At 40.9% G+C, this 18,962-nt stretch overlaps 1 protein-coding gene across 1 annotated transcript in view; it reads left to right on the top strand.

Annotated features, from left to right (window-relative positions):
* Nucleotides 1-16,293, top strand: part of mpped1 (metallophosphoesterase domain containing 1) — a 118,325-nt gene extending 102,032 nt beyond the window's left edge. The window contains exons 4-6 of the mRNA XM_046072406.1: nucleotides 2,159-2,274; nucleotides 8,599-8,712; nucleotides 12,849-16,293. Of these exons, the coding sequence (XP_045928362.1) occupies nucleotides 2,159-2,274; nucleotides 8,599-8,712; nucleotides 12,849-12,967 (349 nt within the window). The 3' untranslated portion in view covers nucleotides 12,968-16,293. The remainder of the gene's footprint in view (nucleotides 1-2,158; nucleotides 2,275-8,598; nucleotides 8,713-12,848) is intronic.
* The last annotated feature ends 2,669 nt before the right edge of the window (nucleotides 16,294-18,962 follow it).

The raw sequence follows: 18,962 nt of genomic DNA, 5'->3' as shown, positions 1-18,962 counted from the left end.
TGATTATAATAACAATAATAACAATAAGACTAGCAACAATAGTCGTTGCAGCAGAGGGTGTCGAGCAGGAACACGGGGGCAGCAGGTGACCCGCAGCCACAGATCCAGACTCCACAGCTCCAGAGCCAGAAAACCTGCAGGAAGTGATAGGAGGAGAGAGGAGAGGGACGAGAAAGCACAAGACTACCAGAAAGGGGAGAAGTGGTGTTAGTAACATGCAATAATGGGATAAGGTTGCATACAGAGGGAGAGAAAGTAGAGGAGAGAGGAGCTCAGTGCATCATGGGAAATCCCCCGGCAGTCTAGGCCTATAGCAGCATAACTAAGGGATGGTTCAGGACTCACCTGAGCCAGCCCTAACTATAAGCTTTATCAAAGAGGAAAGTCTTAAGCCTACTCTTAAATGTGGAGATGGTGTCTGCCTCCTGAACCCAAACTGGAACCTGGTTCCACAGGAGAGGAGCTTGATAGCTGAACGCTCTGGCTCCTAGTCTACTTTTAAGTAACAAGTAACCCTGCATTCTGGGAGCGCAGTGCTCTGGTGGGGTAGTAAGGTACTATGAGCTCTTTAAGATAAGATGGTGCCTGACCATTAAGAGCTTTGTAGGTGAGAAGAATGATTTTAAATTCTATTCTGGATTTTACTGGAAGCCAATGCAAAGAAGCTAAAACAGGAGAAATGTGATCTCTTTTCCTGGTTCCTGTCAGAACACGTGCTGCAGCAAAAGTCCCCAATAATTAGGACCTTCTCCAGTTTGATCAGTCGCTGGTCAGACAGCACTGTAACCATCGGTAGTGGCAGGTCCGTGTTTCTATCAGCATGTCGCTGAGACAGAAGAGGTTCTCCTCCGACGGGTAGAGACAACCAGGGGCGCTGCAGCTGGGGAGCACTTCCACCCGCATCCAGGAGGGAAACCGGCCAGAGCGCACCCATCCCGGAAGGTCACCGCATCTTGAACTGAGTGCCAGCTCTGCAGCCCCTTCTCCTCGATAAAGTTGCCATAGCCTAATAAATCCAAACTTGACCAGATTATTTTTTAATCCATTTCTTTTACTAACACAGCTACACACTACTTTCTGTCTTTACACACATTGCTCCTTTATAAATGTCTGGCAGCATTCAGGACAGAGCTTACCTACACTGACTGCTCTATTGGCTACATCAGTGGCAGAAAGACAACCCCATGTTTGCTGGAACGTAAATGCTCCGTATAGCGCCTTTCTAGTCTTTGATCAAAGTGCTTTTTTTTAACATTGAGCCTAAGTGCTTAAACAGAAACATTCATACACCAACTCAATAATATGTTTTAATTTCTGGTGAGAATTAGCTGGGTCAGTGTTTGCTGGTAGATTTCAGCCGTAGCCTTTCTCACCATCTTGGGGTGCGTTTCCCAAAAACATCAACTTCCTTGGTTGGAACTATGGAGGTAACTAAGTTGGCAACTTACATGGTACAAACCATCGTTTAGCGATGCAGGTGTTCCCCAAAACCATAGTTCACAACATTTGTGTTTGTACCAAGACCACTTTGGATGCTTTCACACCTGCCTCATTTAGTTCGGTTGAATCGCACTAGAGTTCGTTTTCCCCCTTGGTGCGGTTAATTTGGGCAGGTCTGAATGCAGCAGTCGCACTCAGGTGCACACCAAAAGCGAACCAAACACGCTTTCAAACGAACTCTGGTGCGGTTCGCTTGTGGTGTGAAAGCAAATGAACCAAACACAGGATTTTATGATAGCAGAGATGTGATCTGAGCATTATTTCCAAAGCTAAACCACTAATAAATCCATCATCTGACCGCGAAATGCATTCAGCGATCTTATAATTGATCTGTATAAGCATCACACCATAAACACACTTACACTGCAGCTCCCGCTGTTTTCTGTTGTGTGTTACCTTTTTCTCCAATCTCATTTAAATTTTTAATAAGCAGTATTATTAATTATGATTAGGTTAACAGTGAGGATAGAGAGAGAGTGAGATGTATGATGTGACTGCTGCTGGGAGATGAATTCTAGGTTCAAAACATCGCACAGAATGTTGTCTGTACGTGTGACAGTGAGTGTATTAACCTAACTGTCTGGTTTTCTCTCTTTCTTTGTGCGTGTGTGTGTGTGTGTGTGTGTGTGTGTGTGTGTGTGTGTGTGTGTGTCTGCAGGCAGCCCTGGTACTATGGCTGGGGCTTCAACCTGCCACGAGGTCAGGCTCTGCTGGACAAGTGGAACCAGATCCCCGACAACACAGACATTCTGGTCACACACTGCCCCCCACTGGGTAAGACACAAACATTATTAAACACACGTACAGTATACATATACATGAAAGGATGCACTCTTTCAATAATGTGTACATAAATAAACATGGCCATTAGCTTATACAGTTAGTTTAGTTTAAAACTGTAAATTGGAGGCCTAAATGCCATTTCAAATTCTTCACCACACTTCCAGAAATATAGTGTAGGGATGGTGGTTTATTGGAGCAGATTACTAAAAAGTGTAAAGAGTGCAAATGTCCTGTAGAGTTTTTAGTAAATGTGTGGCAATGAAGTAATTTGGTGCCATATAGCAGAGTAAAAGTGTCTGTCACCTCACTGCACAGCGAGCCGCTAACAGCAGCTTTATGGTCGGAGCAAGCTAGCTGCTGGGTGCTAGTCAACAACATGCCAAACTCCTTCTTGTAGTTTGACCTTCAGGGCATGTCTATCAAGTCAATTTACATACCGCAGCAACGCGCGCACACAGCGGTGCGGAGCAGAATGGCTGTCCATAACTAGCCACTGCGCTGTAGTAATGTTAGAACTACATTTCCACAGAAAGCAACATGAACAGCTGCAGGCGTCCGACACACTACGCTCATTTGTTAGTGAGCTTCAAATGAGGCTTACTGTTCAGTTTGACTGTCACTCAGGATCACAACGTTAGTCCAACATCGCCAGCCTGCTAGCCACATTAGCTTCTCAATATGCTAATGCCAAGTAACAGTAAAACACAAAACACGCCAACACTTACAGCTTCCAAGTTTGAAGTCAGGTCACGCATAACTCATGGCGAACCGTCCTTGAACCGTTACAGAGCTCATGATGGTTGTGTAACTTTTGAAGCACTAATTTATTAATTTAACACGCACTGAAGTGTAAATTATGAACATTCGGTTGTTGCGGTGCTTGCCACCGTCAGGCTTGACCAATAGCGTGGTATTTCAATTGCACGGTTATCGCAACAGCCCTACCTGGTATTGCCCTCAACAACGCATTTTATGAGTGGAGGAGAGCTCAGTATGTGCAGTTCACTCTGAAAGAAATGATAATGTATTGATCTTGATACCAAAACATTTACTTTGATTCACCTGAGAAAAACTGTTACTCACAGTACTACTGATAAAATTATTATACTATAATCTAAATATGTCTATGAAGATTCTCAGTCATCCAGGTCATAGTTATCCTTCATGAACTGAATAAGTCCTTTGGATGAGGGACGAAACGTCTTCCAGTATCTTCAACCAAGTCCAGTTGCCCTTCATTTTAACCTTCGTTGGATAATCTAAATAGTAATTCAAATCAAACATGCAGAAAATATACACAAGCCACAGCAACTGGCAGAAAGAGAGAGAGCCGGAGCAGCAGGTCCAATGCAGCAGATGGTGTGATGGTGAATGTTATACTGAGCTAAATGCGGCCAAACGTGCACTCTAATTGTCTTATCAAAATATAGCAACAAGCATTCACAGCCTGTAATGATTTTACAGTTCACTGATGGTTCAAATTTAGGTTTGATGAATACAAACTGGAACTCTCTGTCACATATTTGTTTACATTACAGTAATCAGATACTGTGTTCATTATTAATAACCTAATATGATGACTAGTTGTCATCAGTTATATACAAGCCTACTAATCAGTGTTTCTTTTCCCTCTATTCATAGTTTTCAGTCACAAGACATGCGCAATAATCTGGAGGGCAAAACAACAGACCAACATAGTGGCTCACACTGTGACCGTAGAGACGCCACAAAAGCAGTCAAATTTTATTTGGATCACCTTTCAACTTAAGAATAGAAAGATATGAACACAAACTGCAAGTGTCGGGCAAATCTGATCCATATAACATTACAGCATCCGCTGCCACATTTCTGCCGTTGAGAACCACCTGGTCCCGGTCGCCGCTCAACTGTGGTAATGTTTACGTTTACCTTCTAGGGAATCCTTCACCTAACACAGCCCAGGCTCGTCCTCATCGATTAGTGCATCCGAAAGCACAACAACCATCCAGCATTCTGGCAACGCAAAAGTAACAGTGTATCAATTGATTATTGGTTGGCAGGCAGTGGAAAATAACGTCTTTTTTGCCCTGCAGGAGCGTTTCCTTTGGAATGTGACTCCACGTGAAAACTATGAATAACCACCATGGAACATCCAGTAGCATGTTCATGCCTTGTTTTCCTTTTCCCCACAAAAATGACCATTGCAGATGCACCTTGGACTTTGATAAATGAAACCCAAACTGTGACTTACATTGCATGTAAAACAGGCCCAAAAGTCACAGTAAATCTGGCTCTCTTTTTATTTATTACTTTATTTACTGATCTAAAGTCACATGTAAATACACTAGAAACACTAGCAGCAGCTTATAAAATACCCATCAAGTTTTAGATGTTGTTTAGATATTATACAGTACAGGGATGACAGTGAGGGGAAAGAAAAATGGGGGATGACATGCAACAAAGGTCCCCAGGTGGACTTGGATATGGCAATTTAAGCCCAGAGGACTTGACCTCATTGGTTGTGCAAGTACTGTATCTGAATAAACAGACTCATACATATTCATTCAAACCACATAAACAACATACAGGTAGGCACATCAATCAACAGTTTTACATCAGTCATCACAAGCACACTCTCTGTAAATGGTGTATTTTCTCCTGAAATGACAGAGGAAGTGGCGCTGATGCATTGTTGTCATCTTGAGTGGATGAATGAAAAGTAAAGGGAGTCAAGGCAGTGACTCAAAAAGTCCAGTCTGCTCGTCCCACTCGCCCTGAAAACACACCTTTAGTGGAGATTATCAGCCCCCTTGTTCACCTTCCAGCTTCTACATACTTGTTTTCATCCTCAAACACACCCTCATTACACACAAATGACGCAAGAGAGAGAACAAACACAGATGCTGGCTCACAAGCTAACTGACATCCTGTACACACGTCTCTGTCTCACACACACACAGACGCACACACACTCCTCTCTCTCTCTCTGACTCTCGCTCTCGCGCACACACTTTCACACCTCATCTCCCGCTGCAGCTGTGGTGTTCAGACGAGTGTGTGTGATTGATTTCTGTGTCTGCGTCTCAGCTGCGAACACGGCCGTTTATTTTCCATTCAGCTTAGCGAAGTGTCTCCAGCTATCTGCTTGTAAGCCACCGGCATATGGAGCAGCTACAGCAGGCTACTAATGCATGAGACACATACACACACACACACACACACCAAGACTTTAAGGAATGTTATGAGAGAGCAAGGATAATAAAGGCAAAAGGGAATGGAGGACAAAAGTGTGGACAAAAACTGGATTCTTTAGAGCCAAGAAAAGACCTCCACTTTTGAAATATTTTTTAAAAGAGGGAGAAATAACCGATGGAAAAAGGAGTGTGAGCGAGACGTTGTTTCGCACTGCGACAAAGCGTCCGTCTTTTATGAGGCGCGATAAAGTGGCAGATCTGCAGCTAGAGAGGAAAAATATGGCTTCTTTATCTGGCTGTGAGGAGGAAGTTAACAGCAGAGAGAAAGAGAGAAAGTGAGACAAAAAGAGGAAAACAGGCTCAGTGCCCAATGCAGCAGCTGCTTTGAAACAAGTGGCACATTAGAGCAAAATACCCCGAGACACAAAAAGCCCTCGTAACTTCTCACTTCACATCCACCATCTCCCAAGGCTTGTAAAGAATCCTCTTACAGTTTAAAGGCATTTTATATCTAAACTGATTCTAAAAGTATGGGGGTTTTACAGGTAGAGCCATTTAGAGAACAAAGTAGTCAGACTATATCACTTTACCAACATGTCTGATTGACTGCAAGCTGAGAACATGATAACTGAGTATAAGAGTATAAGTATAAGAGAGTCCATTAACGCTTCCTTGAGATTTATAGCGCTCCGTTTGGGAGTGAAAAATAAAAATGTATAAAGAATCTTAAAGAGTGTCTTTTCCCTTTCTCTTTCTTTTCTTTTGCCTCAGTGAATACCTGCTAAAAGCTTGAGACTTGGTTTGGACTTGCCCCTAAAGACTAGAGACTTGTCTTGGACATGCACTTACCGACTTGAGACTTGACTTGGACTTGGCCTTAACGACTTGAGACTTGACTTGGACTTGGCCTTAACGACTTGAGACTTGACTTGGACTTGCTCTTAACGACTTGAGACTTGGCTTGGACTTGCGCTTAACGACTTGAGACTTGGCTTTGACTTGCCTCTAAAGCCTTGAGCTTGACTCGGACTTGCCCTTAACGATTTGTGACTTGACTTGGACTTGCTCTTAACGACTTGAGACTTGGCTTTGACTTGCCTCTAAAGCCTTGAGCTTGACTCGGACTTGCCCTTAACGACTTGAGACTTGGCTTGGACTTGCCCTTAACGACTTGAGACTTGGCTTGGACTTGCCCTTAAGGACTTGAGACTTGGCTTTGACTTGCCCTTAACGACTTGAGACTTGGCTTGGACTTGCCCTTAACGACTTGAGACTTGGCTTGGACTTGCCCTTAACGACTTGAGACTTGGCTTGGACTTGCCCTTAATGACTTGAGACTTGGCTTTGACTTGCCCTTAACGACTTGAGACTTGGCTTGGACTTGCCCTTAACGACTTGAGACTTGGCTTGGACTTGCCCTTAATGACTTGAGACTTGGCTTTGACTTGCCCTTAACGACTTGAGACTTGGCTTGGACTTGCCCTTAACGACTTGAGACTTGGCTTGGACTTGCCCTTAATGACTTGAGACTTGGCTTTGACTTGCCCTTAACGACTTGAGACTTGGCTTGGACTTGCCCTTAACGACTTGAGACTTGGCTTGGACTTGCCCTTAATGACTTGAGACTTGGCTTTGACTTGCCCTTAACGACTTGAGACTTGGCTTGGACTTGCCCTTAACGACTTGAGACTTGGCTTGGACTTGCCCTTAATGACTTGAGACTTGGCTTTGACTTGCCCTTAACGACTTGAGACTTGGCTTGGACTTGCCCTTAACGACTTGAGACTTGGCTTGGACTTGCCCTTAATGACTTGAGACTTGGCTTTGACTTGCCCTTAACGACTTGAGACTTGGCTTGGACTTGCCCTTAACGACTTGAGACTTGGCTTGGACTTGCCCTTAATGACTTGAGACTTGGCTTTGACTTGCCCTTAACGACTTGAGACTTGGCTTGGACATGCCCCTAAAGACTAGAGACTTGAATTGGACTTGCCCTTAACAACTTGAGTTTTGAATATGGGCTCTCTTATCCCCACACCACAGTCAGTAGGTTTACCATCATGAGGGCCAGTGTCTCTGTCTGTCCATCATTTCGGTCGGAAGATATCTGAAGATAAGTGCTGGTCAGATGTCTGTGAAACCTGTTCTTATACTAACCTGATAAATCTGAGGAAAACATGCTGTTTCGTGAAGTGTTAGTTGCTGCACAGTATTTAAGACTTTAATTGTAACTGTGCACAGTAGAACTCACCCCTCCTCTGTTCCCCAGAGGATGAAAGGATGTTTTTTTGTTCTTACAATTTTTAGACCAAACAACTGGTAAATATCGATCAGAACATTGCTAACAGGACCTTAAGTCTTGTTTCAGTTTCTTACCTCAATTGACCATTTGTTCACTTTTCTCTCTTTTCCTTATTTTCTTTCTTATTCCTGTCTGGGCAGAGCGACAGAAGGCAGGGAAGATGGAGGCATGAGCTCCTCAGTCATTTTATTTCTTCTACTTGATGCTTTTATTGACTCAGCGTCAGCGGCATCCTTCCTGGCGGAGCAGCCACTAAATCATATACACTCCATGCTTCATCCTTGTCACACACACTGTGAAGTCTGCATCTGTGTGTGGCTGTGATTGATCTTTATTTTCTATGGCTGCTTTCTTAGACTGTTTTTTGTGCTGCGATGTGCAGTTTGCCATAAGACGAAGAGTCTGAAATGGAGAGCTTCGTTCTAAAATGTGATGTATCGCTTTTTGAATGGAAATAAAAACATCAGTGAGACACATTGAGCCATGGAAACAAAAAAATATCAACATCTCACTGTTGTCTGTGCAACATAACTGAAATCATCCCACAGGATCATTACTGTCTAACTGCCAGTTAATCAAATTAAGCATTAAATGGGTAATTGTTTTGTTCCCCCTTCATATTCCTTGGAAAACAATTCAGTTGGACTGACGGATACTTAAAGACTAGATTTAACAAATATGAAATAAGAACACTGGACCACAGTTTAATTGAACTTCTGTTTTATGCCACTTTGCTTCCCACTGTGCACAATACGTGTCCTGTGCTGGGCACACTGCACGCCTTTGATCATAAAAATGGAACCCATAGTCACCTTTAAAACAGCCATGTTCTATGTGCAGGTTTCCTGGACTGGGTCCCGAAAAAGATGCAGCGTGTCGGGTGCATGGAGCTGCTCAACACAGTCCAGAGAAGAGTCCAGCCCAAATTACATGTGTTCGGTCACATTCATGAAGGTACGTCCATGTGCTTGTGAAAAACTTAGACACACACACACACACACACTCACTGTACTGTGGTTACACAGTACAGAGGCACATGTGGTTTTCCATGTGTTACTATTCATAAAGTAAAGAGACATGAAAAAAGTAAGGTCCAGGTGGAATAAAAACAGAATGGGAGCCAGATTCAATGATTTCCTTTAAGAACTAGAAGTTGTAATGAGCAACCCAGATGACATAAAGATGATTTGCAAAATATGAAAAGCTATATATATATTTGTTGATATAATTTAGCATATAATAAATTATGATTAATTATGATTGATTTTTGTGCACACTATAATAATAATCCAAAAACGTGCACATACCCTACTGCACTATAATGCAGTAACTCAATAAAAACCTGTTTCTCTTTTTGAAATAGACCTGGTACTTTATGATAACAACAATCAACTTTTTCTGTACACAAGAACAGCTAAATGATTTTTTTCAGCCCTGAGTAGCGTCTGCAATCTCCCTCACAAGCTGCACACAGCCCAAACACCTCCAACAAGAATGCAGGGTAGCATGTAGCATGTTACCTGAGAGGCAATCTCTGCTGTAAGCGCACGGTCTAATGGCATCTCAGAGGAGTATTTTGATCAGCTGTTGGTTGGACAGTGAGAGGACGCTGTTTAGTGGTCTTTTAATAAACAAATAAAAAAAATTAAAAATAACATGACGGGGACTAAAATAAGATTTTGAAAATGTCTCCTCCACACCCAGTTGTAATGACTCCCTTGACTGCACAAATTCAATGCGGTTTGTGTCTGTTCAGAACACATTACACGTTCAGATCAGAATAATGTATGTGCATTCAGTTACATGCCCACATATGTACACACACATTTGTAATATGATTTAATCAGGGATGTGCTCTATGTATAAACTAATTTCCCCCGTTTTTATTTACAGAACACAGTTTACTCATGTTTGAGCTCACATAAATCCTGATGATTTTTTTAGGTCATCAGGAGAAGAAGCTAAATTACAGTATATGTGGTTGTTTACCTTATCACATTCTGAAGGCGTTTTTTTTTTCATTTCATTTTCATATTTTAAAACCTAAACATTTACCTTATTATATAAATCAACCATGTAACAATAGAGAATATAGAGATACTTTACAATAGTTTTCTTGAACAAAATAATTAAGTGTATATTAGAGAGTAGTTGAGCCGCCACATCCCTATCAGCATTTCATCCAGGCCAGCAAGGGCAGAGAGGCCGTCTCCCTGGACCGAGGATTGCTTTTTTCAGGGTTATCAGGTCAGGGCTGAGCCCCTGGAGCAGCGGTCCCCCATCCGAGAGAGCCAGATTAGAAACTAGATCAGATTTAATAACGAGAGGAACAGGCTGAAAGCAGCTCTCTTCATTAATGTGAGGACTCAGAGAGACAGAAATGAATCATCACTGTGTTCTGTGTCCATTTATTGCAAATCTGAAACACAGGACCAACACAGACATGCAGAGTTCTGTTCCAAGAGATTGTGAAAGTGAAAAATCACGGATAGCGCAAAGTTAAATTGTAGTACTTTTGAAGAGACGGTAGTTAACTTAGCCGTGACAAAATGGGAACACTTTTACATCTGCCATTTGGAAGAAACGTTGATCCAAAGTGCTGTTTGAGCACAGACTTTTTAGCTGTAGTGGTGTTAGTGTCACACACTCATGCATACATTTGCTCAAACTGGATTCTCGCAATTGGGAAATGATGAAGATGCACTGTGATACAAAGCGCTTATATACACTATGGTGGTTCTCGTTCGCCCATCCAATAAATTATCTCTGTGTTATGAGAGACCCCGGTACTTCCTCTGATTTCATTTAATCATATATTAGTGGATATTTACTAAGGATTTGCATCCCTTTTGGGGAGACTAAAGTAAGGAGTAAGCAATAAAAAATGCAAAATTAAGTACTGCATCGGTATAATAAAAGAAAACTGAATTCAGGTCCATGCACCTTAAATTAAGGTGTTCCTTTTAGAGGCAGAAAATATGGGAGGAGAGAATGGAAATGTATACAAATAGCTGCTGAACCTGATTTACGACTACTGCAGCACAGGAATGCCTGGCTGAAAGCTAACATCTGAGAAAAGCAGGTGTCAAATCTGCCGAGAGAGAGAGAGAGAGTTATAAGACAACTTTGTTCTATCTTCAATAGTTGCGATATAGTCACGAATAGTTGCGTGATGACAACACAGTACTGATAGCAGTAAAAGATGGTGCAGCAAAAAGACACACATGCATATAATATTTGAAAAATGGTGGTGATGCAAATGTTGTGCCCCTGGTGAGAGTTTAATGTAGGCTTGGTGAAAATCAATAACAAAAAAGAATCTCACTGTAATGGAGATGTGGCTGAAAACTCAAATTAAAAATTAAACATTAAAAAATTTAATTCACTAAATAAATAAAGAAATCTTTAATTGTGAATGTAGCGTTAGTACTAAAATCCCCTACTGTGTTTGTTGCTCAATTGCTCCCAGGGAGCAGCTCAACCAAACTGCACAGGGTTTGACAGTGTCATATATTTGTAAAGCTGCACTAATCAATATTTTTAGATGAAGAAGAATTATCACTGAACTCTGCAGTTCCCGTCAGCTCTTTTTGTTTTAATTTCTGCTTCAGTCTGATTGCTCTCATCCAACTGGTTTCTGGCAGTAGTGTTTTCAGTGAAAAAGCTCAGCAGCAGACAGACACAGTTAGAGACTAGCTGGAGAACATAGTGGAGCATTTAGCAGCTAAAGAGACAGATATTTACCCCAGAACCTGGTAGAGACCAGAAACAGAGCTCTAAAACAGTGTTGACTCACACTGATCAGGTGACACCAACAGCACTTCAAATAAACGATCATGCTGCTCTGTTACCGCTGGAGGTAGAAATAAGCTGTTTGCTAACATAGTCGCCACACTAACTTTTATATGGTGATTATATGACAGTCATGTTTATAGCTTTTTCTATTGCCCTCAAGTGGCCAAAGAAATCAATTAAGGTGAGACATGGCAGGCAAAGACATTGTTTTTTTAATGCACTGGTCTATTTTGAGATTTTGCTTCCATAACATCGTCTTCTTCCAGACCACTGGAGAGATAACATTCAAAATATACATTTAGTTGTTTATTTCACCCCAGTTTGTCTGTATGCTTGATTTAGATGTTCTATATTGTTGTTGTTTTAGGTATTAGGTCTGTAAATATTGATTTTCAATAAAAACGTATGGAAATTTACAATACTTATCTTTCAAGGCTGTTTTTTCAAAATTAGTTTTTTTTTCATACTTTGAGCCTGAAATCTCAATTTTAGTAGCACTTACATACACCAAACTTTCTAGTTTTATTTTTTTGTGCCTGTTGACAGTATTTTCTAACTTATGGAGTGATACAAAGTATGATACAAAGAGATATCCAAAATTCCCTACTTTGAGTTTACTATGTCAACAAAATAAACAATTATTTTGAACCTGACTTAATCCAGTGTTCAGATTTCGGTTCTTAAAATACATGCAAATTACAGCATAGGAAAGTTTCATGGTGATATCCACTATAAAATTACAGAGTTGTTGTTTTCTTTTAGCTTGAAATAATCCCATACTTTGGACACTTTCTTCTTTGTCCCTCGCTATTTTCTCTCTCTTCCTCCACTTTGCAAACAGCACCATCATAATCACGTCGTGTTCACTTGATCGAAGCGTAAGCCCGATGCGCGACAGTAAAAGTTGTCCTTGCGAAACAGTGCACTATATAGTTATACGGATTAAACAAGGCATTGATACAAATAATTTGTGTCAATGCTTTCTAGTAATCGAATTAATCTAATTTATCAATAAATCGTTTCAGCCCTAATGTATTACCCTAATCACCTGTAATGTCTTATTTTGAAAAATAACTTTTCCAAATACTAATAAGTCATGGTAAATATACAAAGTAAGCTGATCACTCCAACACTCCAACAAAAGTCAGCTCTACACCACCAGAAATGCCTTCTCCTTTTTCAGAATGCAAAATGTATTTAAACTAATGCAACCCTGTGACTGAGTGACATCCAGAGACGCTCCCTATTGTGTGTATGGGAAACGCTGTGAGTTCACCTTTTTCACTGCTCCCCAGGTTACGGCATGATGACTGATGGCACCACGAATTTCATCAACGCCTCAGCCTGCACTGTCAACTTCTTGCCCATGAACCCGCCCATCGTCTTTGACCTTCCAAACCCCAGGACCACATGACTAGAGAAAGCTCAGCCCCAAACATATACAGCCAATCAGGAGAAAGGGGCCAGGAAAGGTAGGTGAGGTCTGGGGCCAGAACGCACTGAATTCTGTAAATACAACACAGGCGTTAATGTGACACATGTAGTACACGCCTAAGTGAGGGATGGACGCTCCCTCGCGCTTGTTATTTTATGTGCCATTATTTCTTCATCTCAGTACTGAGTCTAAAAACAATGGACGAGCGGAGAGACGCTTTTACAAATGGACAAATGGACATTTCTCTGTTTCCTCTTTTACTGCACTGACAATCTGATGTGGCTCTCAGAGAGACAAAGGAGACACCCCAATGCCATTTAAATGTACTGTAAACATTTGAACTTAAGTGAAACAACGCCAAGTCTAAAGGAGAGTTTTGGCTAAGCCACATTTGCCCGATGGATTTTAACAGACAGGTATCAGGTGCTACATGCTAACACTAGACAGTCATGCTAACTCAGCAGGGGTGGTTGTTTCACGGATACTCCCTCGTGTTATTTGTGGGAGAGAGAGAGAACATTATTTTATCCTTTTTCAAGAGGAGTAAAACTGTAACTACATGTACTGTAACTGGTCTTTGTAAATGTTCTCTGCCAATGTAAAGAAAAAAAACTTTCCGAGTTGTTGCTATGCTTTTCAGAAAAAATGTGTTAATATTTGTGTCCAGAAATGTGTGCATTTCATTTGGTTTATTTCTTAGAAATGTAAATGCTTATTATGGTGTTTTCTTCTCTCCATTTGGTGATTATCAACTCTTTCACGTCCCTTAGCAGTTTGTCTGTGTTTTGAAAAAAAAGAGCTCTTCCTTTTTCCCCCTTTGCTCTATTTTCTGGATACGTTGGTCTAAGCAAGTCTGAATGTGCGTAGCATAACAAGACCACGTCACGCTTTGATCTCCCTGCTCTCCGACATTATGTTGGAACGTTCCCTGGGGCTGCAGTTTACTCCAGCTTCACTCTTGCTTCTTTAGCACATCAGTGTTCATTGTGCCGGCTGATGTCTTAATGTTTCCAAATGGGCAAAAGGGAAAAGAGCGGCGGAATCACATGTCTGTGGATAATGATGGGAGGTGCGTGCACATTGAAGCCTGAGTGTCTGTATGTGTTATGCTAATGTTATGTGGAGCAATTTCAAAGTCTGTCATTTTGCCTATCCTCATATCTTCAAGGGACATGTTTAGGGTTAGGACTAGGTTTAGAATTTAGATTATGTTTAAAGCACAGAGTGTTGAAAGTATGCAGCTTAATAAAACACAGGTAAATTACCAAAACACAAGCAAATAGAGAAATCATATTTGACAATGTAACAGAATACACTTGAAAGTCCTTTAACATATAGAAGATGTTGGTCTGTCATTTGAGGGTCTGATAACACTTCAGAATAAAACCATTTGGATAAATGATTTTCTTTGAACTTTCTCAAGATATTGTAACACCTAGATGATTGTAATCTTAACTTTCCTTAACCTAACTTTCCAACTCCATTGATGGATATTCAACATCAAAAACTCAAATGTGTTTATTATTATGTATTTGCTGCCCTTTTCTAAATGTGGTAAATGTCAAATTGGTGAATACAGCACTAAATCTATTCTCTGTTACCTTGTGGGCATAAAACAAATATCTCCAACAAGTGAAATACTTTATCTATGGTAGTTAGGTGTATGTAAAGATACAGCTTATGCTGGCATTACTGTCGGGGCAGGTTCCACTAGTTACTAAACTGCAAGTGGTATAAGGTGACAGTGAAGTGTTGACCTCAAATGACTAATGTTGTAGCATGTGCAGACTGGGTAAAAGGGTTTTAGATTTGATGGCTAATAATGAATATTATGAGCAGACTCAAGAAAGACACAACAGTCAAGAAAGACTTTGCCCAGGTTTTTGATTTTCTCAAACAGAAGCATAGCTGGCCAAACAAACAAAGTAAAAATATATTCTGATAGTGTTACTACTTTGGTCCTATCGCTGTTAAGCTAATATACTTCCTGCAGAAATTTCACATTAAAAGCATACTAGGAAGGTAAAGTTTATGCCCTTGCAGCTGCTATAAGGTGTTTGAGAATGTATGTTATATTGCTGATAAAATTGATCTCTGCTCAACACCTTGACTGTTTATAACAAACAATGGCACAATTTTCTCAGTAGCAAGTGTCCCACTTCACTAACTGGTTTTGTTGGATCAGAACAACAAGTACTGGCTCTTTGTTGAATGCTGACATAATCATAAAGATCATCATGATCCTCTTCAGAGAACCAGGACTTTAGGCACGAAGTGGGGAGACTTTAGATCAGGGTTGGCAGTAATAGTTTGAATGGTTGTGTTTTAGTTTGAATTAATACACAAACTTAATAAAAGTCTATGAAGTAAAAATGTTTCAAGAAAATTAAGGGAACTACTAAAAAGTTTCATAAAAAGCTGTCTGGCCTGACCGTCCAGTTCCAATCCTCATTTAGATGTCTCACTTTGATGCTCTTCAGTAGATGTGTTATGTGTTTCTGTTTTCTCCAAGGAAAAAAGTGCTGTACTAGTTCTTGATTTATTTCTTGAGGCATGCTTAAAGAAGTTAATGATTTCTGCTACTCAGACAATCTGCATATGAAAAGTTTTTTTCCAAAATGAGATATCCACTGTTTGAAAAATGGCATGCCTACACAGGCCGAATGATTGACAGTTCCAACTTGAAAGCAGACTGTGGTAATACTTTCTAAAGGACTGTCAGTAACATGTGTCCTTGGTAACACTTTTTCTTGGCTGGGTCCTCTATATTTCAACAATACTGGATGGTCATTAACTTCAGGTCTTTTTTTAAATGGAATTATAGCATTTTGGAATTAAAGTGTTCATATGGTATTGTATTTTGTTATTGTTGTTGAGGACTTTTACATTTTTTTAAACTGTAAAACAAGAAAATGAAGACTCAACAGCTGCAAAATGTTACTGTGTTGCTCCTGGAGACAATTCTAAAAATGTGAAGTACCTTTCTTAAAACCATGAGGATTCTGCTGGTTCTGAGAGATTATTCACAGATTGAATAAAAGCTCATCTGTGAAAGGTGGATCATGCGTCCTTATTTCCATCCTCGCTCTTTCCTTTTGTCTCTCCTCTCCTTTATTTCTTGTTCCAGAGAAAGAAAATTAGAGGTGGTGAGGAAACTTTTTTCGTCCTGGTTCTTCCCTTTGTTCCAATCAAAGGTATCTGTGTCTTGTATCAATTATCGAGCCCAGAGCAGCAAGTTAATTTCCAGTAGCTAAACCCTCGTCGCTCCTTCTCTGTCTCCCGTTTTGTTCCGCAGGTCTTCCACACCTCTGCACATTCTAATGAACCTCGTTCAAATAATTACATTAGTAATCCCAGGGGAGACCGGGTAATTTATTCGTAGACGGCTTTTTACTTTGCCATTAATGCACCTAGCTTTCATATACTGTTGTCTTCCTCCAGTTCCCTCCCTCCCTCTTTTTTCTCACTCTGCCTCTCCAACCTCAGTCGTGAGCTCTTTTTTTCAATTTTGATCATCCCTTTTCCATTTACTTCCGCTCGTCCTTCTCTTAGCTTCCTCAGATAATGATTCCCAGCTCCACGCAAATGTTCTCTCCTCTCTGAGTGCTACTTTATATCTTGCTGTCGTAGTGTTTTCTCTGAATGAATGACAGACGTCCGCTCCATCTTCTCGCCATCCATCTCACTTCACACCTCCCATCTAAACAAAAGATGAACCCTGTTCGTCTGCATCACTAGTAGGCCCTTTTTTGATTGGCTTTGGAACACAAATCAAAAACTGTCAAATAGTCAGTCAACAGTAAGTAGAGAAGACAGTGATTGTTAGTCTTTATTTGTTCATGTTGTTCAGTCATCAGTTCCCTTGATGAATCTAATTAGTTTGAAATTCTATAGTCTTACTGCTAGGGCAAGATAAACACACCAAGAGGCCCAGGGACTAAAATGAGCTGTGGGCTCCTATTCCCCGCCCCCATATTATTTTGTGATCATTTGCCCACAAATGTAATATTAAAAATATGCACCATGTAAGTTAAAAATAACTTCTGTATTAAAGGTACTGAAAGTGGTCTTCGACAGAGGGTCTTAAAGAGGAATGTAACACAAGCTGGTGTCCTCTCTAGTAAACTTTCCACCCAGAATCACTGCTGGGTGTGCAGGTGTTATCCTGCTTCCAGACCGAGGGACCATTGCCCACTTCTCAGATTTGTTTGGTCATTTTGAAGATCTGGCATTACACTATTAAAAACTGTTTCCTCCATTTAAGGAAAGAGTTGATCACTCAGAGCTAAACCGGCAGGAAGAAGAGTGGGGACACTATCTTCCTAAAAGGCTAGACAGCTACATAGCTACATTCATGAATATGATTTAAGAGGTTAACCTGGAGCTCAACAAGAATAAGATCGTCACTCTTTAATGGCGCACAAGCCGACTTAAACTTACTTACTATGAGTGACATGAACACACTATTTTCTGTTTCTAGTTCAAAATGGGTGGGATTTAGTTGGAATAAGATGATGTCACCTATTTCCATGAGCCAGTCAGAGTTTGGCAACATTTGAATCAAAAATCTTCATAATTAATATCTTTTTCAGCAACACATTCTCCCTCCCAACTCACATTTGGATGCTTGGTCAAGACCCCTTGGCGCTTCTTTTTAAAGGAGACCTATAATACTGCATTTCCAGCCTTGTATTGTAGTTCTGTGGCTCCTCTATGGCAGTTTTGCATGATTCAAAGTAAAAAAAAAAATTTCTTTCTTACACTGGCCCTTCATGAAGGCCCTTATTTCAGCCTCTGTCTGAAACAAGCTGTAGATCCTCCAGTCTCTTTAAGGCCCCCTCTCAAAGGGGACTGCAGATGTAAATTAGCCTAAGGCTAACTCTGGTGTAATGCATCAAATGTTTACATTTATGTTATTAATTGCACATGGTCCCTTCTAAATAAAAAAATCAATCAATCAACCAATCAAAGCCCACTGTCTTCTGATTGGCCATTGTCTTACATGTTTACCAGGTTGCTGCAGGGATGGGACTGCATGTTCCTTTGTGGGCATGGCCAGCATTCTCTGCCTGGAGCAAATGACCATATATGGAAATCCGGCTCAGAATGACATCATACCAAGCCGTTAGTTGAAAATTCACTAGCAAGGACCACGCCACAACAATATGTCGTTTAAAGGTTTAATGAATGTTCTGAATGTACGGATAGATAAATGGATGTAGAGGGGAATGGTGGTGGAGAAAGGATGTCATCTGGATGCTGGTCTGGGAGTCTGCGTGATGAGCGGGCAGCTGAGACTCAGAGTGGGGGTTCCGTCTCGATAGAGGTTTCGCCTGAGTGATATATTGACCTCCCAGATGGTACCTAGATGAGACATGAGAGTGGTGCACCGGGTTGAATAGGAAGGGATGATGGGATGAAGGTGTGAAGGGATGAGGGATGAAGGGATGAGAGAGTAAGGGGTGAGTGGATGAAGGGAAGGGAAAGGGAGGGTGGGTCGAGCAAACAGAGACAGAGGAGGCCGGTTGAATAGCCCGGGTGTAGATATACTTGTCAGCTGATTAGAGGTGTGGTTTTAGGCGTGGCCCTGCTCCTGAACCTAAGTTAACTAATTAACTTCATAACAGTTTAAAACAAAGCATTCAGAACAAAGGGATATCTGAGGTTTTGGCTCATAGGGATTTCATTTAAATACTTTTATGTCATTATTTTATATGCCAGAAAATATGAAAAGCATAATAGGTCCCCTTTAATACTCTGGGTACATCTTTGGTGTCTTTTTGGGGGGGGGCAAGTTAGCAACAATGTATATGCAAAATCCAATTATACTTTCAAATTAAATCTAGTGGTTAAAGGTTTCAGCGTGTAAGTTTTAGTAGCAGTAACCCTAACCCTTTTTAGTGATGAGGGTTACGAATTGCAATCAGAGGCTCACGGTGCAGTCACATGCTCCTCAGATGGTCCCATTTCCCGA

This window comes from Micropterus dolomieu, linkage group LG16 (genome assembly GCF_021292245.1).
Source record: "Micropterus dolomieu isolate WLL.071019.BEF.003 ecotype Adirondacks linkage group LG16, ASM2129224v1, whole genome shotgun sequence".
In the NCBI taxonomy this organism is placed as follows: domain Eukaryota; kingdom Metazoa; phylum Chordata; class Actinopteri; order Centrarchiformes; family Centrarchidae; genus Micropterus; species Micropterus dolomieu.
Note: the sequence above shows the minus strand (reverse complement) of the source record. Positions and strands in the feature narration are given on the sequence as shown.